Genomic DNA, 26,003 nt, shown 5'->3' with positions numbered 1-26,003 from the left:
ATGCCATAAAATGACAAAGTCTCTCTCTATTGTAAATAAACTTTGAGCTGGTTGGTTGAAATGTGGCAAACGTGTGTTAACCTTGCTGCAAAGTTCATGAAGTGTGCCTCATCTGCCTGGTAATAAACACCGTACCTCCTGAATTTCATTTTCCAGATGATGGAGTCTCTCACGCAGATGTCTTCTATCTGTATCCACAGACAGCAGCTCCAGTCTTATTGAACTACTCTCCCCCTCTGCGTTTTGGGCTTTGGCTTCCCATTCCTCAGCTTGGTTGTGCACGATCCGGAACTGATCTAGAAGGTCGCGATTCTCTTGTTCCTGGGAAAAAAAATATAGACCAGTATAAGTCTTGGTGCTAACACAACATTCATGCTTTCCTTCAAAGTCAAATAAATATCACACATATATATTTAAACACAGAACAATGCTGGAGCAGAGGAGAAACAAAACCTGTTGTGATCTAAAAGAGATATAGCAAAAATGTATCATGAGGTTGGGCGGACTCTAACCTGGACTCCTGGTTCCCAATCACAGCCTGTCCATACCTCTAATAACTCACTTCGCAGCGAACCAGCTTGAAAAAAACATACAACGCATCGCACTGTTAATACCGATAGGTCATATCAAGTTGTATCGTTCAGCTTAAAAGCATGGTGTTATTGTAGTTTGATCTGGCGAGTTCTGAGAACAGCCCTGCAACAACTTAAGGGGCTCAATGTCTGAATATCACCCCAGACCTCAGTTTGCATGGGGCACATACACAAGGATGAAAGACAGAAGAGTTTTGGGCCGTGCCATACTTTACTTTCTTTAGTATCTCATCACCGCTTGGTGCCATAATAAATTTGTTTAAAAAAAAAGTTCATTATAATTAAACTGAGCAAAATAAATTGCTTACCTTGGCAGCCATTATGGTCTCAATCCTAGAAACTTCTGAAATGTATCCATGAATCCTCAGCTTTAACTCCTCCTTTTCATGCATTGCATTTTCTAATTCCATGCTAACTGTCTAATTAAGCCATGGGAAATAAAAAATAAATAAATTTTCCAATAAGGAGTCAGTAGTTAAAAACCAATAATAAGCTAGAGAGACATCCTCTACAAGAAAGAATGACATGATATTATATATGATCTATATAGTGCAGTTCTTGTTCAGAGTAGTAAAGGCAAAGTGTTACTATGGTCATTGCCCTACCACTTTACACCACAGATGCTCTAGAAGGAATGTAATATATTATAAAATATCTTGCATGGTCTAACACTTGTGATTAAGCACCGTAGCACACAAACCGTGAAAAGCACGGCCCGTCTCTGAGATATTCTATCACTTCAATAAATCCACACTGATATTGAGAGCAATAATTACTAGATTGCAGGGTATTTCAGCACATATTTGGTGCTATAATTTAGCATTTTTTTTTCACACTGTGTAATGAAAACGTCATTATTAAACAAATGCGTGTATCATTTTATATATGATATATATATATATATATATACACACACACACATATATATATATATATATATATATATACACATACATACACACACCATATATATGTATATCTATATATAGACATATGAAATAACTACGCAACTGCGATGAATTATCTTTTTCTCTATACCTGGTTCTCCCTGGTCATGGTTGACAGATCATCCTGCAGCCTTCTGTTCTCTTTATGAGTAACTTCTCTCAGTTTTGCGATTTCATCAAGTTCGGCATTGGCGGAATCGAGCTGCCGGCGAAGACTTGACACTTCTCGCTCCTTATTACCAAAAGTGTCCTTCAAATGGCTGGCAAAACAGAGAAGGTGCTCTGTTAAACACTATAATACTGTTTTTTTAATAATTGATTTAATATAAAATAGCAATGATGTAGAAGTTAAGGAATGGCTGTTCTGCCTGTCATTGCTGCAAGATGTCACATTTTTAGTTCTCAACCATTTTTGGAAGATTACTGTATTTGCTCGATTATAATACGAGGTTTTTTCAGAGCAAATGCTCTGAAAAATAGCCCTCGTCTTATAATCGAGGTCGTCTTCTAATCAAACCTCGATTAGGTTGCCAGGCTGCTTACCGGTGCTTTGGTCCGGAGCAGCGTCTCTTCCTCTAGCAGCAGAACAGGAAGGAAGCTAGTAGAGTGTCACATAACTCTACCTCCCCCCTCCTTCCTCTGGTGACGGGGCCAGAGAAGTTGCTCGCACAGCCGGGCCCCTGCAGAAGTCTTCGAGTGAGAGATCTGCAGTTCAGGTAAGGGGGTAGGGGAGGATTTCTGATCAAGTATGTGTGATTAATGGAATGAATGAGTATTTAAATGTTTGTGAATGAGTGTGTGTGTGTGATAGCATGGATGTGTAAGGTGGGTGGTGGTGGTGGTAGCATGGCATAGGGAGGCTGTACTCGCACTCCTATCATCCCCAGGTTCCAGCATGTACTGGCTGCCTTGGCTTGATAGGAGTGTGATTGCTGTTAGCAGTTATATATATATATATATACACCTCCAGAAATGCATTTTAACCCCACTCTGGCATATAGAGGGTTAAAAGGCACATCATGGGGCAGAGTGGCAAATAGGGGGTATAAGGCATTTCTGGGGGCAGAGTGGCAACCCTGGGGGCAGATGTGCATAACTGGGGGGGCAGGTTGGCAAATAAAAGGAAATAAAAATATATATTTTTCTCAATCATAGCTTTTATTAGATATGAAAAAATTGTTTACATGCATTAATATTTACCAGTAAAACTTTTTTTCTATAGGGTAGTCTTATATTCAGGCTTTTTGTTTTTTTCCTAAATTAATATTTAGATTTTGGGGGGTCGTCTTATAATCAGGGTCGTCTTATAATCGAGCAAATACGGTATTTGAAAAAAGTATCCACAGAAAATCAGAACTGAAATATGCACAAGAGAAATTGACATTCATTGTTTTCATAATTTTCTTTAAGGCAATGTAGAAAAAGTAAAAAAAATGGCCATCATAAACTTACTCAATTGTGGATTCCAGGTCTGAAACAGCAAGTCTTAATTCGGTGATCATTTTTTCCTTTAAGGAGAGAAAACAGGTCTTGGGTGAGAGAGCAGTAAACTGTGGTGCAAATATGTTGAACCAGATAGCGTATACAGAGAAAAAAACATGCAAACCCCAAATTATCTAGCAAAGACCCAGCAGCGCTTCGATCAGTGCACTTTTTGCTTGGCGTTATGACCCAAGTGATGCCTTCCTCACTGCTCGTGTTTAGCTGTGATTTTCTTCTCTCTTGTTTAGTGTACCCACACAAGTTATATATATTTATTTATTTTCAGGACAAGAAGGGCTTTCTTCTTTTTAGATCTTTTACCTATCTACAAAACACCTGATGAAACTGATTCTACTATTTGTCCTGAGTTTAAAAATACCTAATGGTTTTATGTGGTTTTTTTTTTTGCTTGTTATTAGGAAGGGATGCACCGATATATCAGTGGCCGAAATATATGCACGTCACATGACTCAAGTTGTTCTGTGAATGATTGTGTATATGAATGATTGTGTGTGAGATGTGTAAGGGGGGGATAGCATGGCATAGGGAGCCTGTAATCACACTCCTATCATGCCCAAGTTCTAGCATGTACTGGCTGTTTTGGTGTGTTAACCACACTTTTATTAAAAGTAAGTAACACACCAAAATTGGACATACAAATTCAAATAGCTATATTATATATATATATATATACACACACACACACATATATATATATAGACACCGTATTTGCTCGATTATAAGACGAGGTTTTTTTCAGAGCAAATGCTCTGAAAAATACCCCTTGTCTTATAATCGAGGTCGTCTTATAATCAGACCTCCGCTGGGGCCAGGCTGCTTACCGGTGCTTTGGTCGCGAGCAGCTTCTCTTCTACCAGCGACAGGAGAACAGGAAGCTAGCACAGTCCTCACATAACTCTGCCTCCCCCCTCCTTCCTCTGGGGGCGGGGCCAGAGAAGTTGCTCGCACAGCCGGGCCCCTGCAGAAGTCTTAGAGTGAGAGATCTGCAGTTCAGGTAAGGGGGTGGGGGAGGGTTTTTGAGCAAGTATGTGTGATAAATGGAATGAATGAGTATTTAAATGTTTGTGAATGAGTGTGTGATAGCATGGATGTGTAAGGGGGGTGGTAGTAGCATGGCATAGGGAGGCTGTACTCACAATCCTATCATCCCCAGTTTCCAGCATGTACTGGCTGCCTTGGCTTGATAGGAGTGTGATTGCTGTTAGCAGTTATATATATATATACCTCCAGAAATGCCTTTTAACCCGCTATATGCCACTCTGCCCCATGATATGCCTTTTAACCCCCTATATGCCACTCTGGGCATATAAGATAAGATAAGGCATATCATGGGGCAGAGGGGCACATAGGGGGTTAAAAGGCATATCATGGGGCAGAGTGGCATATAGGAGGGTATAAGACATTTCTGGAGGCAGAGTGGCATATAGAGGGTTAAAAGGCACATCATGGGGCAGACTGGCAAATAGGGGGTATAAGGCATTTCTGGGGGCAGAGTGGCAACCCTGGGGGCAGATGTGCATAACTGGGGGGGGGGCAGGTTGGCAAATAAAAGGAAATAAAAAAAATATATATTTTTCTCAATCATAGCTTTATTAAATATGAAAAAATTGCTTACATGAATTAATATTTACTAGTAAAACTTTTTTTCTATAGGGTAGTCTTATATTCAGGCTTTGTGTTTTTTTCCTAAATTAATATTTAGATTTTGGGGGGGTCGTCTTATAATCAGGGTCGTCTTATAATCGAGCAAATACGGTATATATATATATATATTGTTAACAGCAATCACACTCCTATCATACCAAGTCAACCAGTACATGCTGGAATCTGAGTATGATACGAGTGTGATTGCTGTTAACAATCATACATATATATTAATATTGGCGGGGGGTCATTTTCAGGCAAGTGAATCCTGAATTTTTGGTTTCGGTGCATCCCTAGATAGGGTAATAAGTACAGGTAGCATAATGCTATTTCAAAATCATTTTTTTTTCCCAAATAGAGTCGCTCTATTACTGCCAAACATATACAAATTAAATTGAAGCAAATCCAGACTAGCACCTTGTTATGGAGGTTATCTTCTAAGCAAGCAATTCGCTCAGTTTTATCATCCACCGTTTCCTGCAGATGATCCTTTTCTTTATCCAGTGCAGACACTGTGCTTCTCAGTGCGTTTGTTTCCTCGGCTTTATAAGAGATCCTTCGATTTAATTCATCTAATAAATAAATATGCGGCTATAGTTATAAGATGGCAAGGTTGTCAGCAATATAATAAAATAAGACAAATAAATGCATGTTCGTATTGATTACAAAGCATAAGCAATATGTTAACCCTTTCAGGACCAGAGCAAAAACAAAATACATTTCACTAAAGGGAAAACACCCTATATGTTCAGGATTCTCATCTACTTCAGCCATTATAGGGCAAATATTACAAGATACGCCTCACTTTTTCTTTCCAAATTTACTATGGTGGGACTCTAACTTCAGTAGTATTAACAGACCTTGAAACCACCCATAAATGTTACTGAAAAGACCACCCAGGATATTTAACTATCTGACCATCTGACACTTTCCAGGCAGCCATTTCATCACCAATCTCTTCCAAAGTTTCTTGTACAGTAGCTACATTTTTGTAGTTTTCACATTTACACTGCAATTTTGCTTTCCCTCTCTTGAGCAGAAAATAGGTGACTGCAGAACAAAAACCCATTTCATGTGCACCAATTTCTTCATATTCATTGTGTCCCCCCTCCATAAAACCATTTGTTTAAAAAAAGTAGTATTTTTGTATTCTATGGGGAGCCCTCTAACTGCCGTTTTAAAGCTCCATGACAGCAACATACACACACACACTGCCACATTCTGCCATCAGCCAGTGAGGTATTATGGCAGGAGGCATGACTGACAGACCCTGCAAAATGAGGGGTATTCTCTGGCAACAATGATGTCAGTAGCAGGAAATATTTAATATCATATTAGTTTAGGCATTTAAACCCCTTTTAAATGTAGCGGCACACAGAGAACAAGGGGAGAACAGGCTGGCATTTGTCTTTTTTTTTTATGATATACCATGTACGTCAAGGAGACATTTTAGATACATTTTACACATCTGTCAAGTCAGGAATATGAACTGCGCAAATTCAAAATTCGATATATCAAAAATGAGAAGTACCTATTCTTTGTTCTAAAGTTACAATTTCTTCTTGGGCTAACTGCACTTCATTGGATTTTACAGCGAGGCGATGCTGGAGATCTTCCAGGGACTTTTGTAGCTGTTCATTCAGCAACCTAAAACATGGGACAAATTTTCAATTTCTGGTAAATAATACACTGATAATAGAAGATTGACAGATTATAAAGTTTTATTTTATTGGTACTACTTATACCGCATTAAAAGCATACATAGTGACTGTTGCAAACCATAGACCCAAGCTTCTAAGTGTCACCTCTGAAGCCTCCCAATAATGTAGCTCTTTGTGACCGTAGGTTGCCCCCTAATTGGACCGTCTCCTAAAGTGTGACACACCGATGCATCTGACAGGGCTCAATAAATCCTCGCCATGGCGATTAGAAACCACTTCTTGGCGCCCAGGGTTTTGCAGAACAAGGGAATAAAAGCTGGCCAAGGCTACCACAGTGAGGCTTGCACCCTACACTTTCCTGCAGGAACCCGATGGTAGAAGGTAGTGGAGCAGCAGGTCTCTATGATTGATGTGTGTGTGTGTGATCTAGTGTATGTAAGTGTATACTGTAGTGTCGATCAGCATGTATATGTATAGTGCTGGAGTCTGTGAGTGTGTGTTTATACCGTTATGTCAGTCAGTGTGTATGTGTATAGTGTGTATATATAGTGCTGGAGTCACTGTGGGTGTGCAAGTGTATAGTCTCAGAGTCAGTATGTCTACTGTACAGTAGTGTCAGATTGAGTGTGTATGTCCTAGAGTGTTTGTTGTAGATATGTATAGTGTGTGTGTGTTGTTGGATTGGGTGTGCATGTGTATAAGAGTGTAGCGTTAGCGTGTATGGTATATATTACAGTAAGGCATTAGCATGAGTGTGTATGTCAGCATATAGTTGTGTATTAGCGTATGGTGTTAGCATGTGTGTACATGAGTGTAGAATGTTAGCCTGTGACTGTATGATGTAAGTATAATAGTTAAACATACAAGCTTGATTTTTTATGGTGTAAAATACTGCAGTACAGTACAAAGTGGTGCAGCAATGAACAAAGCTGTGTTTTTTATTGCCCCAATAAACATCCTTTATTGCCTACAAAATAGGCAGATTCAAGGAGTCATCAAAATGTATGGACAAACCTTAGTGAGCTTAACTCTACTTTGTATTGAGATGAATCATCTAGAGTCTGTGCCAGATTCGCAGATTGCATTCTTGCTTCTTTTTCTAACGAAGCAATTCTTTCTTTAAGCTCAGAAATGGTAGATTTTAACTCGTGTCTTTCAGTGTCGCGCTAGAATGTGAAACAGAGGACAAAAATGCATTTGACCAATTAAAATATATTAAAGATTATATATACACAGGTGTTTTAACTGAAAAATCAAAAGCAAATCCATTATTTTTCTTCCCTAAAATGATTCATTTGTTCGTCAATTACTTTTACAATCAGAACCAAATCTTTTTACGGCTTTATTTATGGATCCGGTACCTCATTACTCGATACATACAGTCTTGACTGCTTTATAACTAACACAACTAAAGTGATTAACCAATCATTCCAAACCATCATGGTCTCGATACATACAGGAAATAGAAGCATTTCTCTCACCTTCAAAATGGAGCATTTGGCAAACACAAAGGCAGATGGAAAGACCCAACCCTCCCAATACAACTCATGTTGATTACAATAAAGTCTAAGTTTAGTTCAGTTTCTGTAGGGTGCCAAAGATCTGTTTAGCTCATCATTTAAACATTTTTTTTGACCACTTACTCAATTATAACCCCCAATTTTTTATTTGGAAAACGCTTGCATTAACTATTTAAGGTTTACTTGGTGCTTAAACACACACAGAGTCTAGGTGTTTCTTACATTTTAATGTTTAAATTAAAATCAGTTTCTTACCTCACAGATTGTGTTTTCAAGTTCATCGATTTTTTTAGACCATTTCGTTTTCTCAGAGGCTGATGTCTCTAGCTGGACCTATAACAAACGTATGAATGAGAATAAAGTATGAATGAGAGACACTCAGTGTTACCGATTTACAGGTCGATTATAATTATAGTAATAAGAATATAGAATAATTATGTAAATCATGCAAAAAAAAAAAAAAAAGAACAAAAAAACAAATGTTTTCTCCCATATGAAAGAATTTAGGCACAGAATATGAACACACTATATATATATATATATATATATATATATATATATATATATATATATATATAAACTTATTAACCCTCCTGTCATTTTTCAGCAAAACAACTCAATGTCTCTGGATATTTATTATACTAAGCTGATAGAGTTTGGAGTCAGTGTGATTTTATTGTTCTGCAATTTAAGTATTGGAGACTGCAATGGAGCAGCTTAAAGCTTTATACCAATTTTAATTCTTATTACTGTTTTAGGGGCTTGATGTATATCCACACTCGTAATAAAAATGACAACAGATCACTGTAAAGCTGATTTTATGTGCTTCCTTTCACTGCCACGCTATTGGATGGGTGCTAGGTGATTTAAATTTGATATTCAGAGAATTTGACATCTTCAAGAAGATAAATCCCAATAGGAGAAGGTATTACCATGAGCTTTTCCCTTAAGCCTTCATTTTCAGCTGTGACTCTCCGCAGATCAGACATTGCAAGATCTCTCTCCTCTTCAGAATGCAGTTCATCCCGGTAAGTGACTTTCTGATGAAGTAGGGACATCTCTCTCCTTAGCATGGCCAATTCATTCTGGGACTGTAACATCAGAATGTATATTGTATTCTAGGCAGTAGCGTACCTAGCGGGGGGCGGTCCGCACCGGGTGCCGCTCATAAAGGGGGGTGCCAACTTGCCGGCACCCCTCCAGAGACGGACAGTAATGTCCGCCGCTGGAGGAGCAGGCTCGCAAGGGAGCGGTATCGGAGGTCTTTAACAGACCTCCGGCTCCCTTGAGTGATTTTAAGCCGGGTTCGCTCCCTTGCGATCCGCGCGGCCACAGCTGCTGTGCGCCGGGATTTGTTGTCAGATCCCGGCGCACAACACTGAAGCCGTGCCCACTGAACCGGAAGAAGACAGAACTGAAGAAGAGGAGAAAAGAGGAAAGGTAGGAAAGCATTCAGTGAGTGAGAGTGGATTGGGGTGTGTGTGGATTAGTGTGTGTGTGGATTGGTGTGTGTGTGAGAGTGATGGGTGTTATGCTGTACCATTTCCAATGTATTTTTCATTATATAATTATGCTTTAGTACATCATAACTCCCATCACTCTATACTGTTCCATACAGTGGCAGAGCTGGGAAACAGAGGCCTTGCACCCCCACCGCAGGACTCCTGAAAGGTAAGTGAACTTCAAAGGGGGAGAGGGTAGATAGTTAGGAGGGGGTAGATAGGGAGAAGGGAGTGAGATGGGGGGATAGGTAGTGAGAAGGGGTAGGTAGGACAAAAGGGAGTGAGAAGGGGTAGATAGGGCAATCATACTCCTATCATGCCAAGTCTGCGAGTACATCCTGGAATCTGGGTATGCCTGGGCATGATAGGAATGTGATTCCTGTTATATATATAATTATTAATATTGTTATTTAAATGTTTTGTCCTATTTTGGTGTGTTACTTACTTTAAATACAAGTGTTAGATTTTTTTTTTTTATGGTGTGTGTGTGTGGGGGGGTCATATTCGGTTTCGGCCAGGTAAATGCTGCATTTTCGGTTTCAGTCCAGAATTCGTTTCGGTGCATCCCTACTACTAATGAAGTGGTAGGCCTCCACCACATCAATGTTTGGCTTAGTATATAGTGATAGGAGTTATGCTGCACTATTGTCAATGTCTGGCTCAATGTATAGTGATAGGGATTACGCTGTACCACCGTCAATGTGTGCCTCCGTATATAGTGATAGGTGTTATGTTGTACCACCGTCATTGTCTGCCTCAGTATATAGTGGTAGGTGTTATGCTGTACAACCGTCAATGTCTGCCTCAGTATATAGTGATAGGTGTTATGCTGTACCACCGTCAATTTCTGCCTCAGTATGTAGTGATAAGTGTTATGCTGTACCACCGTCAATGTCTGCCTCAGTATATAATGATAACAGTAAGTGTTATGCTGTACCACCTTCAGTGTCTGCGCCGGTATATAACGGTAGAAGCTATGCAGTTTTAAAGTGTGTATGGGGGGGGGGGCACATACAGGATCCGCCCCAGGTGCCAAATACTCTAGGTACGCCCCTGATTCTAGGACATATTGGTGCATCGTGTTAGCAGAAATCTGCATTATGGAAATAGTAGAGGAAGGGGCATCGTTAACTGGTTGTGAGTCTACTAGCCATATGCACAGTCCATATCGGAGATAACTTGAGATTATTATTCATTTGTAGCTCGCACCTGGTCATAGAGTAGACAGAGTTTATCTCTTTCCACTGTTAGATCCTTGACACTGGACTGAATTTCCACCATGTGCTTCTCAAACCTATCGAGCATGACCTGAAGCTCATCTCTCTCCCTGGTAACCCGCCGCAGCTCAGAACTCTGTCCACTGCCCTAGGAACACATGAAGCAGAAACAAATAAAATGAATTTTCAACAGGCACTAAACGTAATGCATGGTTTTATTGCTTTTTGATCTTATACAGGGGAAAACATTTAAAAAGTTTTTTTTTAATGTAAAAATCTAAATATCAATCTAACACACGTTTCATATTGCTTAATATTTACTGCTCTCCTTTTAATACTTGCAATATAAAAATGACCAATCAGAGAGCTCAAGCTGGACCACACAATGCTATATATTTTATCCTTTAGTATCTTGGGTTCATATTCTGCACTGACTTTTCCTGCAGGATGTGCTTGTGGTTTTTCCATTATATTTACCTTGAGGGGCCAGACAATTTTTTTTGGAAATAAAAAAAATCTCCATGAATTACCATACTAAATAAATTAAAATCATTATTTTAAGGAAGCCCTTTCCTTTCAAAACCAGTTAAATAAAGTTTAAACATGCAAAAATGTGCAATGTGAAATATGAAATTAACATTGGTCATAAAGTTGTCATAGGAAACTATAACCTACCTTTTCAGGAGAGGAATGCGATCTGTTGCTTTCCCTTCTAGAATGACCAAGCGTACTGGATTTTAAGCTTAGACTCCGTTCCAGTTTCTCCATCTCTGTCCTATAGTAATCCCTTTCCTCTTCTAAAGCCTTTACAAACGAGTCCAGTCTTGAAGGTGAACGATCAGTGCGTAAAATACCATATTGGGTCCTCATTCTCTCCACTTCCAGGACCAGCTCTCGTTCTGGATGGAATGTTTAGAATAAGACAAGAATGTTTTACATACATAATATATCAAACCATCAACACCGATATTATCACAACAGTAGGATTATAGTATAATGAAGCCATATAGCAATGGATATAATTCTGTAGTAAATACTATTAAGAGCTTTGCACATCTTCTTGCTTTACACAGGCTGATCCTGTGCAAAAGCTCTGGGGAAAGGACATATTCTTCACCCTTAATACAGTAAGGAAAATGAAACATGTGGAATAAGTGAACCTAAGACAAGACCAAAGACTGATTAAGGTTTGAGTCTTTACAGCAGGAAATATGGGCAGACTAGAGGGAGCGAATGGTTAACTGATCTCAAATTCTGTGTTATCATGAGTGTCAAAAGCATCAGGGGTCCTCCTGAACTCTGCATAGGTTGTCAGAGGGTTGTTATGTGTTTCTTCACCTAAGCTTTAAAAAAGGTGAACATGTTACTTGCACAGACATCTTTTGGCAGTTCCAACACCTTTAATGCTTTGTTAGAAGGATTTCTTGAGGATAAAGTGGTTTGTAAAAACTATTTTAAGTCCCAATATAGAGATCTGGACCCAAACTACTCCTTTCCATCCAATTGCTTTGTTTATTTTGTTTTGTGTTTTTTTAGCTCTAACTGTGATAACATTGCAGTTGTGGATTAAAGATTTGAACCACTTTACCTTGGCGTCCTCCTGTCCTGAAACAAACGGTGAGAAACACTCACAGTGCATATGCAGATTTGGTGCAAATAATTGAGAATTTGGTGCAGTCACAATAGTATTGATGGCCACCTTGTAGCCAGTTGTTTCCCCACTTCTAATTCTTTATAGGTAACCCTCCTTGGGCTACATTAATATCCAGATTCACTGATCTCTCATCTGCTTCCCAATATTTTATAGTGAATACTGTCCAACTGAGTAGTATGTAACTAAGATTTACCTGTAATCATCTGCTTTTCAACTTTATTGGAAAGCCGCTGCTTATCATGTTCTATGTGGTTCAGCAGTGACTCTAGCTTGCGGTTTTCTTCCTTTCTTTTCTCCACTTCATCAACGAGTTTATTTTTCTCAAATTCACATGTACTTAAATCCTAGAAGAAAGTTATACATTTTTAACATATAAGAATTATAAAATATGAGGAAACTTATTTTTCATTATTTTGGTTGATGCACTTTATCAGATTTAGAGGTAGAAGGGTATTTTTTAATGCCACTGACTTACTCATACGCCTATTTACTCATCAACCAACATGTAACGGATCCAAGGCAACTACTTCTTGTGGTAGCATTTGTATCGCAATCCTTTACTTTAATATACTCGAGAAGATAGTTTGCCGCATACGCACTTGAGGAGCAAAACTACAGTGTACTTACTGACTTCAAGTTTGATATTACATTCTCGAGTTGGTTAACTTCCATTTGTAGGCTTTTTATTTCATCCTAAAGGAAAAAAAGCATTTGGCTTTATTTTATGCTCTATACATATAAAGGGAGACTGTAATAACACTGTCCAACAGAAAGCCTACATTGAAATTAATTTAGGATCCAGTAAAACACCACATCCATGGAGGTCAATGTAAAATAAAATGGTATTGGAAGTTGAAGATAAACATCCGCTATGCCTTAACACAACACCTAGTATTGATATAGGGCTTCTCTCCCAGTGGGTACGTTTCTAATCAAACACAAAAAAAGCCTTGGGTAGCACAGAACTTGAAACCGGCCTCATCATAAATTAAAAAAATAAATTGTGAACAAAAGCAACATCTATATGGACGTGAAGGCAGTCTTTAAACACAGTCAAACTGTAAAATACATAGGTTGAAGCTTCTATGTGGCAGCAAATGTAAAATGGGAAACCTAAACAATGGAAGCTTTGTCTTTTTAATTCAAGCTGGAGCATGCAATGTATAATCATTCCGCCACAGCTTTTAGCACAAATCATCTATTAAAAACTACAGATCTACTTTAATGTCAGAAAAAGCAGTTTACGTTCCCAATTGACATTCTTGATTATTCTGTAATTTTAGCTATGTGGTAAGAACTTCTTGCCTTTGCTTCTTCAATTTCTGCATCTGCTGTTTCTAGCACCATCTCCTTGTCTCTCTCCATATGGTGGGCCATTTGATCTAACACCGTGAGCTCTTTACATAGTTCTTCGTTCTTAGTGCTGAGATTTATTACTTCGTTATTCACATTTTTCCGTGTTTCTAAGAGATCCTGCACTCGTTTTTCAAGCTCTCTATTTGTTTGCTGAAGATATTCAATCTAAAAGGAGAGCAGGAAAAAAATTGAACAAATTGTGGGTTAAAGGCAATTTAGAGGACAGTTTAAAAAAAAAAATTTAATTAGAAAAGGCCTCTGCATAAGCCAATGCCATCAAGAAATCTAGCAGACTGGTTTGAGCCCTTACTCATATACTCATTAGATGTTCATGGGCGTTAATAGAATTTATTTTACACAAACATTTTTGTTCCTCAATGCTTGACACCTCAGAGGCTCTCACATTTCTCTCACTATAGATGAGGTGTTTGCACATTCCGGAATCACTACGATACATATATCTGTTTGCATAAAGCAGATCTTGAGCAAAAGTGGTCCAATCACATAGCAACCAATAAAATGCTCCTGCTGGTTGCACAAAAAACGCCTTTCAGTCCACCTACGTTTGCAACATATTTTGGAAAGATGGCATATAACATATCATGGAATAAGAATTAGGATTCGTGTATAGATTGTCTACTAGATCTTCAAACTCGCTGAAACCTTTCAACTGTAGCGAGTTTTGAATTGTTAAAGACAGCACCTAAAATTTGGATAACTACAACTCTATTGGGTAGGCTTATTAAAAAAACTGTAGATTATCCTCAGAGGTACACTGTCATCACAAAAAAGGGAGCTTTAAAGCCTTGATGAGGGCATGGTACGTCTTGTCAAAGTGCCTAATCCCTGCTATAATGCAGTAATAAGACATATCAAGTGCCCACCTCGCCTGCCACTCCAACAAATAAAGATCTGTACTGTGATTTCCATTAACCTAAGCCACAGCATGGTGGGTATTAGGAGTCATAGTGCACAAACAGAGGTGCACACAGAGATACTAGCATACTTTTGGAAATGTGTTTGTTTAGTATTTAAATGGCATTTAATGCCGTACATCGTGTATCATTACCTCCATATCATATAAATATACCGAGGCTCAGTTTGTTTTGCATTTACATTATTATATCGTGATGTGGGGCACTAAATGAAAGCCTTATCTGTCTGGGAAAAAAACAAAACAAACACAATACATAGCTTGTGCCGGTACACTAAAAATGAAAAAGGTATTCATGACTGGAGAAGCATATGGTGGTAAAAAAATCCACACTTATTAAAGGGTTAAACTGGGCTGGTGCTATGAAACTGAAGAAGACAAGAAGTGACTCACTTGCAGGTTTAGATGAGCTACAAGCTTCTCATTACTCCTGTATCTGGCTTCAAGGGAAATCACATCATACGAACGCCCACCATCCAAGGCAAGAGCCAGACGTTCTATTTCTCTGTCCCTCAATTCGACCTTCAAGTAAAAAGCATCGCAACATGAATGCTAAACATAAAAAGGAGCATAATGGTGTACAAACTTCACAAAAAAACATTGGAATTAACATTAATGAAATGACTATATTTCTAGTCTGAAACACAAAATGAAAGAAATGTAGTCTTATGTATAAAAGTAATACAAAGCACATTGAGACATCTTTGTTAAACCAAACAAAATAATGGAGTTGTCCGACCTAGCAAATGTAATGCTAAAATTCCATTTCTTATTATGTAATTAAGTCGTTAAACATTTTCCATCGCTGAACAATGTGTTCTTAGAGTTATCATAAAATTTTTAGCTGTTTATTCTTTAGACCGCCTTACAAAGCCACAAACCACAACTGTCACACTGTAAAGAGTCTATAAGAGGAGTAAAAAAGAATGGAAATGCAGAGATGTCCGACCTGCTGGGTCAGGTTCTTAACGCTTCTTTCTGATGTCCCTAGTTTTTCCTGTAGTGTGGCCACATCTTGCTGAAGCTCACGAACTCTGAAATATACAAAATAAGAGACACCTCTATTAAAAAAAAAACATGAACTGCTGAAAAAACTATGTAGGGTGGAAAAATTAAGTTTAAAAAAAAAAAAAGCAATTAATGCAATTTTTGTAAAGTCAAAAGACATTCACATAACTGCTGCATTTTACCAGTATAGCAGTACTGTAAAACTCTGGCTTAATACACACAATTTACCCCTTTTTCCAGGAAAGGAGAGTGTGAGTACATAAAGCATGCTGGCTGGCATAGCCCTCTCCATTGACACTTTGAGTGTGAGATACAGCAATCTCCTGGCACTCAGACACAGGCACCGTGTGAGGACTGCAAGGGATCTGAACAGATTGTCACCAGCCGCTGGACCACCAGGGATCAGCGTCCTCCTGAGCATACTAAAGGTAGGAAAGCTGGGAGGTGGTCCCGAATGTAGATTATGGGAAATGGGTGCATATGATACACAAGTATTCAGTTTTTCCTACAAAATTGAGTGTAAAGTTATGCCCGTGTAGTGCAGTATAAACGGTGATTTTACAGTACCGTATTTGCTCGATTATAAGACGAGGTTTTTTTCAGAGCAAATGCTCTGAAAAATACCCCTCGTCTTCTAATCGGGGTCGTCTTCTAATCAGACCTCAAATAGAGGTCTGATTATGAGACTAAGATCCAGATCCCCCGCAGCGCTGCAGGGGACCTGGATCCCCCTGTCTCCCCCCACCCCACACACACTTACCGGTGCTTCCTGCTGTATTGCCGGGGCAGCGGGTTGACGTCTACGCGATCCGCGTAGACAACGTCCGCTGCAGCCGGAAGGAGGTGTGGCTAGCAGCGGGGGTTGTCTGCGTCCGTCGCGGATACCTTCCCCGACTGTCAGAGATCAGAGTTCCCCGCACCGGTGCGGGGAACTCTGATCTCTAACAGCCGGGGAAGGTATCCGCGACGGACGCAGACAAACCCCCGCTGCCAACTCCACCTCCTTCCGGCTGCAGCGGAAGGAGACGTCAACCCGCTGCCTCGGCAATACAGCAGGAAATTGGAAGCACCGGTAAGTGTGTGTGCGTGTGTGTGTGTGTGTTAAATGGGGGCATAGGGCATTTCTGGAATGCCTTATACCCCTATATGCCACTCTGGCACTTAGGGGGTTAAAAGGCATATTATGGGGCAGAGTGGCATATAGGGAGGTATAAGGCATTTCAGGAGGCAGAGTGGTGTTAAAGGGGCATTTAATAGAGCACTCTGCCTCCTGAAATGCCTTATACCTCCCTATATGCCACTCTGCCCCATAATATGCTTTTTAACCCCCTAAATGCCAGAGTGGCATATAGGGGTATAAGGCATTTCTGGAGGCAGAGTGCTCTATACAATGCCTTTTAACTCCCTTAATTCCACTCTGCCTCCTGGAATGCCTTATACCTCCCTATATGCCACTCTGCCCCATAATATGAATTTTAACCCCCTAAATGCCAGAATGGGATATAGGGGTATAAGGCATTTCTGGAGGCAGAGTGGCACATAGGGGGTCAAAAGGCATACCATGGGGCGTAGTGGCATATAGAGGGTTAAAAGGCATATCATGGGCCACAGTGCCATATTGGTGTGGCAAGCCTGGGGGCAGATGTGCGTAACTGGGGGGCAGGTTGGAAAATACAAGGAAATAAAAACAAAAAAAATATTTTTCTCAATCATAGTTTACATGAATTAACATTTATTGGTAAAACTTTTTTCCTTTAGGGTCGTCTTATATTCAGGCTTTTTCTTTTTTCCTAAGTTAATATTTAGATTGTGGTCGTCTTATAATCGAGCAAATACGGTATTTTCTTTTTTTTAAACTAATCTTTGGCCTTTCTGGAAAGTCTTCTTTCTATGCTATGGCTCACCTCATAACAGACGGTGGAGTTTCTGTCATCCAAGGGTGACAATTAGCAGAGGTATAAACAAATAAGCTCAGAATAAATTACAATCACTCAATTAGATTTCAATGGGAATGCTTTCAAAAGGACACTCACAGGGTGATTTATCAAGAATTATTTTTAGTGAGGGAGTGTCAGGAACATTAAACCATCCCTTTGATTTCTCAAGTTAGTACTTTACAAATTTACATATACATGAGGAACAATTCTCATATATATTTAACTTATTTTCTCAAATGTATCAATGATAATATTTCTTGCAGTTAACACAGGCCTGTAGCACAAATATTTGCACAATGAGCATATCGCCAATGGGAAAATAGTACATAAAAGAAATACCTGTCATCGGCCACCTGGAGCAGGTCTGCTACATAAGGATCATCTGGCTGAGGCACGGGGTGACTATTGATGCCGGATGGCGGCACTGCCTGGTCAATCTGCATGCGCTGACGCCTGAAAGGAATGTTTCTCTTCTTGCCACCTATAAGACACAAACTTATGGGTCATCCTACGAAATGTAACCCCTCTCAAAAAAAAATAAAAAAAATAAAATATATTTTATATATATATATATATATATATATATATATATATATACATACATACATATATATGGGTCGGGTGGGAGATGAAGCAGATGCCAGAAAGCTTGCTAAGCATACAAATCTGTGTGAGAACTGACTTGTCACATAACGGAGGACTGGAAGGGGAGTGGGGGAGATGAACAAAAAGTAAATATGGAGAATGGCCTGCGTCATTTAGACATATTTAATTAAATGAGTGACACATTTAAGTGATTGATCTGCATTTTAAATGGTTACTTTCTTCCTGTTGCTTTGTATTACTCTGTAAGCATATATTGCAAAGAGTGCTGTGAACCAACAGTTAATGTGGTACAGCATAGAAGGCCACAGCAGATTAACATCATTGGGCCTCTTTCAATGGTCTAACTAGATTCTGCACTACGGCAAATAAAGAGTGCAGAGTACTCCGCAATTTAACTCCCAAAGCACAGAGTCAAGTAATGCACATATACATTTAGCAAAGGTTACTTTGTATCATCTCACAAAGAACGCTATTGCCAATTTGTCAAATCAGATCAAAGTAAATTAAAGCAATGAATAAGGTTCAGTAAAGATTAGACAGGTCACTGAATCTTTCTCACAGTTTCTTCCACTAAATAGGTTATTACCTGGCGTTTGCACGACTGCCTGCAGGTTCTTTTCTTGAAGTTGCTGAATCTTTTCCGACTTGGCTTTGCTGTCCTTTTCTATTGATCGGATTTTATGGACATATTGGTTATTCAAAAATTTTAGGTCAGCTGTCTGGTGTTCGAGTTTTCTCAGGGAAGCTTTCAAGTCTTCAGGGAAGAAACACATTAAGTGTTAGGACATAACTACCCACTTACTATGGTCAATGCAATGAGAATATAAAAACCACAAGTATATAAAAAAAAAAAAAAAAAAAGGAAATACCAAGAAAAAATATTTTAAGTTTTAAACAAACACATGCAGTGTTCCAACAAACTGTTCATCTGTACTCTATAGCGGTTACACTATATTTTTTATTAAAAAAAAAAAAATGGCAAAACCATTTGTAATGGAAGCATAAAAAAAATCTAATCTAATGTATTAAGTTTTAAAAAAACATGTATGCAAGCACACAACAAATGCTGATGCTTGAAGGCAAACCTTTGATAAAGCGATCTGAGTCTTCCTTTGTTTTTAGAAGTTCTAGATGCAGCTCATTGTTCTCCTTGACAAGCCTGGCATTTTCAGTCTTGTAAGGCTCGATCACCGAATCAAAGTTCTTGTTCTCTTTTTCGGACTTGCCAGCAGTTAACTTTACATTGCGAAGACTTTCCGTCGTGTGAACAAGATCACTGAAAAGTGTACATAAAGCGCAGCGTCAGGCAGTATTTGCTCAAAACAATGATCTACTCTAGCGTAATCAGGCTTATGGGGAAAACGAGAGCCGGTACACCATATAGAAGCCCCTGTATGACGTTCTCCTGAGCTTGTGTGCAAGTTAACCATCCACATACAACAACTCACTATATCGTTATATGACACAAAGAGAAGGCTTAGGATTTTAGATATATACATTAATTTACGAGCAGGACATATTCATTTATTGTAAACTCTGCAGACCATTCCTACAGTTTCGGCAAACTATGCCAGGCAGCAACACAAAGTAGTTTCCTTCAAGAAGATCTATCACTACCCTGCATAACTTTTACAGTAAATAGTACCGTATTTGTTCGATTATAAGACAAGGTTTTTTTCAGAGCAAATGCTCTGAAAAATACCCCTCGTCTTCTAATCGGGGTCGTCTTATAATCAGACCTCAAATAGAGGTCTGACTATGAGACTAAGATCCAGATCCCCCGCACCGCTGCAGGGGACCTGGATCCTTCTGTCTCCCCCCCCACCTCACACACAAACTTACCGTGCTTTCAATTTCCTGCTGTATACCGGGGCAGCGGGCGGACGTCCACGCGATCCGCGTAGACAACTTACGCTGCAGAAGGAAGACTGCTGCCCTGGTATACAGCAGGAAATTGGAAGCCCTGGTAAGTGTGTGTGTGTGTGTGTGTGGGGGGGGGGGAGTGTTAAATGGGGGCATAGGGCATTTCTGGAGGCAGAGTGCTCTATGACATGCCTTTTAACCCCCTGAACGCCACTCTGCCTCCTGAAATGCCTTATACCTGCCTATATGCCACTCTGCCCCATAATATGCCTTTTAACCCCCTAAATGCCAGAGTGGCATATAGGGGGTTAAAAGGCATATCATGGGGCGTAGTGGCATATAGAGGGTTAAAAGGCATATCATGGGCCACAGTGCCATACTGGAGTGGCAAGCCTGGGGGCAGATGTGCGTAACTGGGGGGCAGGTTGGAAAATACAAGGAAATAAAAACAAAAAAATATTTTTCTCAATCATAGCTTTTATTAAAAAATGTAATAGTTTACATGAATTAACATTTACTGGTAAAACTTTTTTCCTATAGGGTCGTCTTATATTCAGGCCTTTTCTTTTTTTCCTAAATTAATATTCAGATTTTGGGGGGTCGTCTTATAATCGAGCAAATACGGTAATGATAAAAAAAAATTACCCAAAACGTACCTGAAGAGTTTTTCTACTAAAGGCAGGGACTCAATGCCCAGCGGCTGTTTGTAACCCAGCTGGTCAAGACGCTTCCTCAGGTTAATGAATTTCCTTTCTGCGGCAGTACTCATGATGACACTCAAGCTAAAGATGATCTCTGGTCCAGATTCAGCTCCTAAATCATAAAAAGGTGCAGTAATCTGTTAAAAATACGTAAGCTGTCCAGTCGTGCGATTTCTTCCATAACCAAGAGTAACATCCAGGTTGTTTTGTTTCAGAAGATTTGATACTCTTCTGTTTAACCTCTAAACACGAACAGTCGGGATTTACTCACCAACGGTATTACAAAGACTAGCAAGTCACCCAGTATGAGGGGCTGAGCCGGGCCGGTATAATGCATAATTCAATATGTGAGGAGAATGGAGACATTTTGGAGATTTCACTTTGGATTATATGGGACCAGCCAAGCTGCTGCAGAAGCTCATAGAGATCACTTCTTTAAATCTATCCTGCCGACTGATTGTAAAGCGCTACAGACTCTGCTGACGTTATATAAACAAAATGTCATCTTTATAATGTGCAGTGATGTCAAGGACCTGAAATACAACTACCACACAAACCACCCCCTTCAACGCTCCGTTTAGTGAACAAACCCCAGTGTCTTCAAAAGGACGCGCTGACACGCATACAAAGAGTAAACGGGAAAATAATTATTACACTTCTCCCTGAAGCAGTAACCAACATTTAAGTCCGTTTTTTTTAGTGCAATTTCACATTTTAATAAAAATTATATCCCAAGACCGCAATTTATTTTCAAACTAGAAAAGGGTAAATGGTTTCCAATACCGTTTCTAAAAGACTTATTGATTGTTCATAGTCTATCCGGGAACTGCAAGTAATAAAAAACAAACCTTTGCATGTTTGGAACCTGCAGAACAGAGCCGGGAATTGTCTTTTTCAAGGAGAAATCATAATATCTGAGCATTGTTACAGCGTTTGAATCCAAGCAGAAAGAATGTTATGTGACTGATACTCAGCACATCGTATGAACGGGAAGCTTTCTCACAGGAAGTGCACTTTAATGCCAGCTGTAGCTTTTTCCCCTTGCAGTCACTCCTCTCTTTAACCCTTTAAGTGCAGTCATTAGCTTTGGTCAAGAGCGTTTAAGGTCTTTGTGTGTGCATACTTGCTATTCAGGGTAAATTAGCCATGTAGTCCTAGCCTGCACGTGTGGAAAGCTCATAGATGCTTAGGGCTATCTTTATATACGTTCATAGATCATCATTATTAACTTGATCAGTAATGGCACCTAAGAAACGATATGATGGTTAATATTCCTCATACTTAAATGGGTAATGAATAAAGGAATGGTTTGCCATAGTGTTATAAAGGGGGTGGACATGTCTACACCCAAAGACTGGTATGAGGTTCCTGGTATGTGAATATATCAATCGCTGACAGAGTTTGATTTTGTTGGGAAAAACACCCAAGGACCCCGAAAAGTTCAATAGCGAGTCATTTTCATCAGTTTAAGATGCATGCAATGGTTTATTCACTACAGAGAGTGTTAGCAGGTTTATCTCTGAATGATCTATGCATTACACGGGGCCAGAGCAGTCCTTCTTGTAAGGAGATTTGCCAGGGACGCCCTTTATAACACATAGCCAATTCAGAGAGTTGAAACCAAAACACTCCCGTCAACTCTCTCAATTATCTTATTATTTATTGTTTTATATAGCGGCATCAAATTACGTAGCGCTGTACAGTGCCGTCTTTAGTGAACAAACGACAAAATAATTAAATGCTTGGACACTAAATTGCACATGTGATGACCAGCGAGTACTGCTCGAAATTTAAACCCTGGTGAGGTTGGTAGCCAGGATAAATCTCCATCAGCGATACACTGATTTATAGCGTGTTACCCCCTTATTGTGTGTATTCTTATAAATTATAACATGCGCATCATGCAATCAACAGCTTTCTAATATCGCTGGATTTTCCTCTTTTCCAAGTGCTACTTCCAGACATCAGTCTTATACGTGTGCCACGTCAGGAATTGAGCTCATGCAAAAAATGTATGTATCTATGTATGTATGTATGTATATATATATATATATATATATATCGTACTCCTTAGAATCTAAATGCACTGTTAGAATGCTGATTTTAATTCATTCTGTTCCAAAAACAACTTCCTTCATCTATAGACGTTCTATGTTGTCAGTCACATGATGTTTTGGGTGACTTTCCATGTTCGGACACTGAGCTGATTCTTTAGAGATGCTAATTGAATCCTGTCAGAGTATCCAGCTGGATGATGAACACCGACTCATTGTATTGTTTACCGCAGGCAGTACGAGAAATAGATCTAGTATTTGCAAAATGTAATGCTGCCAAAGTACATTAGACTGGCAATCATTTGTCTAATAGACTAAAACGGAATGAATACAAAACAACCTATATGCAGCTGCTGGAAGACATTATATAATGCAAAAAAGATTTGTAATAAAAAAAAGCACAGTATTTTTAATCTGTGAGAGTTCCACTTTAATCGTGCGATGGTTCAGGCTGATAAAAAAAACTTCTTAAAAGTTTGTGGATTTGTAGGCTATTAAACCTTTAACAATCAATAAAACGAGAGCTGAACAGAATTATATGGATGGATCCTTTAAATGAGCTTAGAGGGCCATCCGTGCATTAGGAACACGCAGAACATTTAGAGACATTACATCCATTACACGTGACGTATAGAATGTCTCAAATTATATTTAGATTCGAAACGCAGCCGATTCACACAGCAAGTTAACATAATTTCTGCCCAGATGATGCTCACTACTCCTGCCATTGACAGCACAAGCAGTAAGATTACCACAGACTTTGCATCCCATTACAGCACGATGACCTCATCACCCCCTTCATTAACTTATTAAGTCATCAGTTATAGGGAGACGGCGTTGCACCAAGAAACAGCTAAGAGCTGTTAAAAGGACTCAAATACCCGCTGTCCTTTGCACCTCATCACTGGCCTCCCATAATAGGAAAATAAATGGAGCCAAGAGGGTGAGGTAAAGCCGCATAAGCTATTTGAAGATGAGAAGTTTATGTGACGTTACATCTTCTTCCATGCAACCCAATAAAAGGTTTAAACTTCCACTAAAAACTTCCGTGTTTCCTGAGGCTGCGGAGGCAGAGTAGCTGACAGCTGGGGGTGTAAATCTCTCAACCACCCGGGACCTTACCCTGTCTGCAGGCCTAAAGTTCCTTTTCACCGACACCACGTATCCGCTTACAGCTTCATGCCCGCATTAACCCGCAGCGCACCGGGAAGGTGGACGAACCGTGCTCGTTTCGAGACGTCCCACTGAATGCGCTGTTTACCAAAGCGCAGAGCGGCGGGCGGAGAAGCGGTTTGAAAATGGCGCGCAGGAAGCCCGGCCAGGGCCGCCGCGGCCCAAACCCAGTTTCCCATAGCAACACTTCCCTGGCTGGCCTCCAGCTTGTTGCGCCTGGAGACCTAACCACCGAGCTCTAAACACCAGAGAGTTATTTTAGCTCTGTAAACTACTCACTGCAGGATGACAGTCATGAGTCTGGATAATTCGGTGTATTTTGTGGTGGCAGAATTGTGCTCTCCAAGCAAGTCTAGTTTTATATTACGGTCATTTTACATCTGCACTATTTAGTCTAGGTTTTACAACTCGTCGCTGACAGTTACGTTTAATGCGGCGCACACTGCTGACGTCACTACACTGACGCTTGGAAACGAAAGTATGATCCCGTAGCAGCAGCCCGCATAATTTGTTATTTGGTGTTAAATGCAGTCACTGGCAAACGTGGAAGTTACCCTCTGACTTCATCATAAACATGTGAAGCAGGAATGCGATCGTATACTTTGAGTCATATTATGTCCCCTATGCAGCCGTAGAGGTTGTCTAATAAGGATCTGCTCTCTTGGTTTAAGATAAAAGCATTAGATCATTCGGCCCATCTGGTCCGTACAACGGAGCTGCCAACTGCAAAAAAAACCCAAAACTGATTGAACCAAAGTGTAAATGGTTAATAGACACCAGTTTCTCGAACGTGACAGAACTTGCCATATAATAAATAATTGCTTGGTTTTTGCACAAAAGCCCTAAAAGACAAAAAGGGGCCACCACGTCCAAAGTGACGTATAAAGCTGACAACTCAGTTTATTAAATTGTACAGCGCTATGGAATATAGTGGCGCTATATAAAAATAATATTCATATGGCACAAGTGATATATATATATAATGTATATATACATGCACATACACATATATACACAAAGCCCATTCACACTGACATTTAGCGTGGTTTGCACATTTTTAGCACAGAGCTCAATCACAGCTGAAAAGCACAGAAGGTAAGCAGGCGGGTGGTCATCTTCTTCCTCCAACCCTTTACTGTACCCCCAGACCCCAGCTCTGCAGGGTGGGCACATATAGAATGCGGGTCAAATTCCACAATTACACTAAAGAAACAATATTTGCAGAAAATGCATATTTTCACAGGCCTGCTTTACTATGACCTTCATCATCATTCTGGGTAATTAGGCCACAAAACCACATCAGCCATTTATTTTAATTTTAAAAGATATATTTATATGCATGTATGTGCTTGTGATTATATATATTATATATATATATATTTATGAGGTTTAAAGGTTGAGTGCACCTGTTGAGGGTGGAGAATTCCTTTTGTACATATACTTATGTACATTGTACAACATTTACTGAAAGCTAAATATTCCATTGAGGACAAATGATGACACGAAAGACAAATAAACATTCTTTATATTTTATTGTCTTATACAAACACATGATCTCTATCCCAAAAAGGAGGATGTTTAAAGAGCAAGCCATTAGAATCACCCTATTCCAAGAGTAGCTAAACCTTGAGCATCATGAATTTATTATAGAGAATACTCCTGATTGAGCCGATGTGATGAGGGGTAAGCGGCGGTTATCAGTATCTTTTGACAAAGCTAGACGATAAAACAACATGACGCAGCCATGAATACAGCATGGACAATACATGGAGCTTCTCTGTAAATCAGATGGCCGCTGCCTTGGCTGATTGTTCGTTACGGTAACTGCTACATTCAAGACACAAACTAGATTTTGCTCAACAAAGTCCTTTTGTTATTATAAACAACTTTATTACAGGGCATACAACTAAAAATACACACAACTGTGTAATCAATGGATTAGCCCACCTGCCAAGAATTCAAACCAGCATGGTACATGGGTTGTTTAACTCTTGCAGCTCCTCATCAGTTTTCCACCCACTTCCTAGCGATTGTGCCCCCCAACCTGTGACTGGTGCCATTTCTCATAATGAGTGAGAGCAGGCGACCTCAGGGGCAGCACAGCTGCAAAGTCAGCTATAGACATTCATT

The 26,003-nt window shown here is 39.6% G+C and overlaps 1 protein-coding gene across 1 annotated transcript in view; it reads right to left on the bottom strand.

The window, feature by feature from the left end:
• The window catches only part of LOC149273812 (centrosomal protein of 135 kDa-like), a 28,088-nt gene extending 7,374 nt beyond the window's left edge, over positions 1 to 20,714 (bottom strand). Inside the window, exons 1-20 of the mRNA XM_089505988.1 lie at positions 20,602 to 20,714; positions 19,168 to 19,358; positions 18,669 to 18,836; positions 17,816 to 17,957; positions 15,481 to 15,565; positions 14,925 to 15,053; positions 13,547 to 13,762; positions 12,869 to 12,934; positions 12,435 to 12,585; positions 11,263 to 11,486; positions 10,580 to 10,735; positions 8,801 to 8,959; positions 8,124 to 8,201; positions 7,363 to 7,514; positions 6,219 to 6,334; positions 5,105 to 5,259; positions 2,993 to 3,048; positions 1,632 to 1,800; positions 902 to 1,012; positions 136 to 321 (exon numbers count right to left, since the gene is read on the bottom strand). Coding sequence (XP_089362114.1) covers positions 136 to 321; positions 902 to 1,012; positions 1,632 to 1,800; positions 2,993 to 3,048; positions 5,105 to 5,259; positions 6,219 to 6,334; positions 7,363 to 7,514; positions 8,124 to 8,201; positions 8,801 to 8,959; positions 10,580 to 10,735; positions 11,263 to 11,486; positions 12,435 to 12,585; positions 12,869 to 12,934; positions 13,547 to 13,762; positions 14,925 to 15,053; positions 15,481 to 15,565; positions 17,816 to 17,957; positions 18,669 to 18,836; positions 19,168 to 19,358; positions 20,602 to 20,714 — 2,823 coding nt within the window. The remainder of the gene's footprint in view (positions 1 to 135; positions 322 to 901; positions 1,013 to 1,631; positions 1,801 to 2,992; positions 3,049 to 5,104; positions 5,260 to 6,218; positions 6,335 to 7,362; positions 7,515 to 8,123; positions 8,202 to 8,800; positions 8,960 to 10,579; positions 10,736 to 11,262; positions 11,487 to 12,434; positions 12,586 to 12,868; positions 12,935 to 13,546; positions 13,763 to 14,924; positions 15,054 to 15,480; positions 15,566 to 17,815; positions 17,958 to 18,668; positions 18,837 to 19,167; positions 19,359 to 20,601) is intronic.
• Positions 20,715 to 26,003: the final 5,289 nt, after the last annotated feature.

Source organism: Sceloporus occidentalis, unplaced genomic scaffold, assembly GCF_023333645.1.
Source record: "Sceloporus occidentalis isolate IW3139 unplaced genomic scaffold, rSceOcc1.0.p SCAF_358, whole genome shotgun sequence".
Lineage (NCBI taxonomy): Eukaryota > Metazoa > Chordata > Lepidosauria > Squamata > Phrynosomatidae > Sceloporus > Sceloporus occidentalis.
The sequence above is the reverse complement of the archived record's forward strand: the minus strand, read 5'-3'. Positions and strand labels throughout refer to the sequence as shown.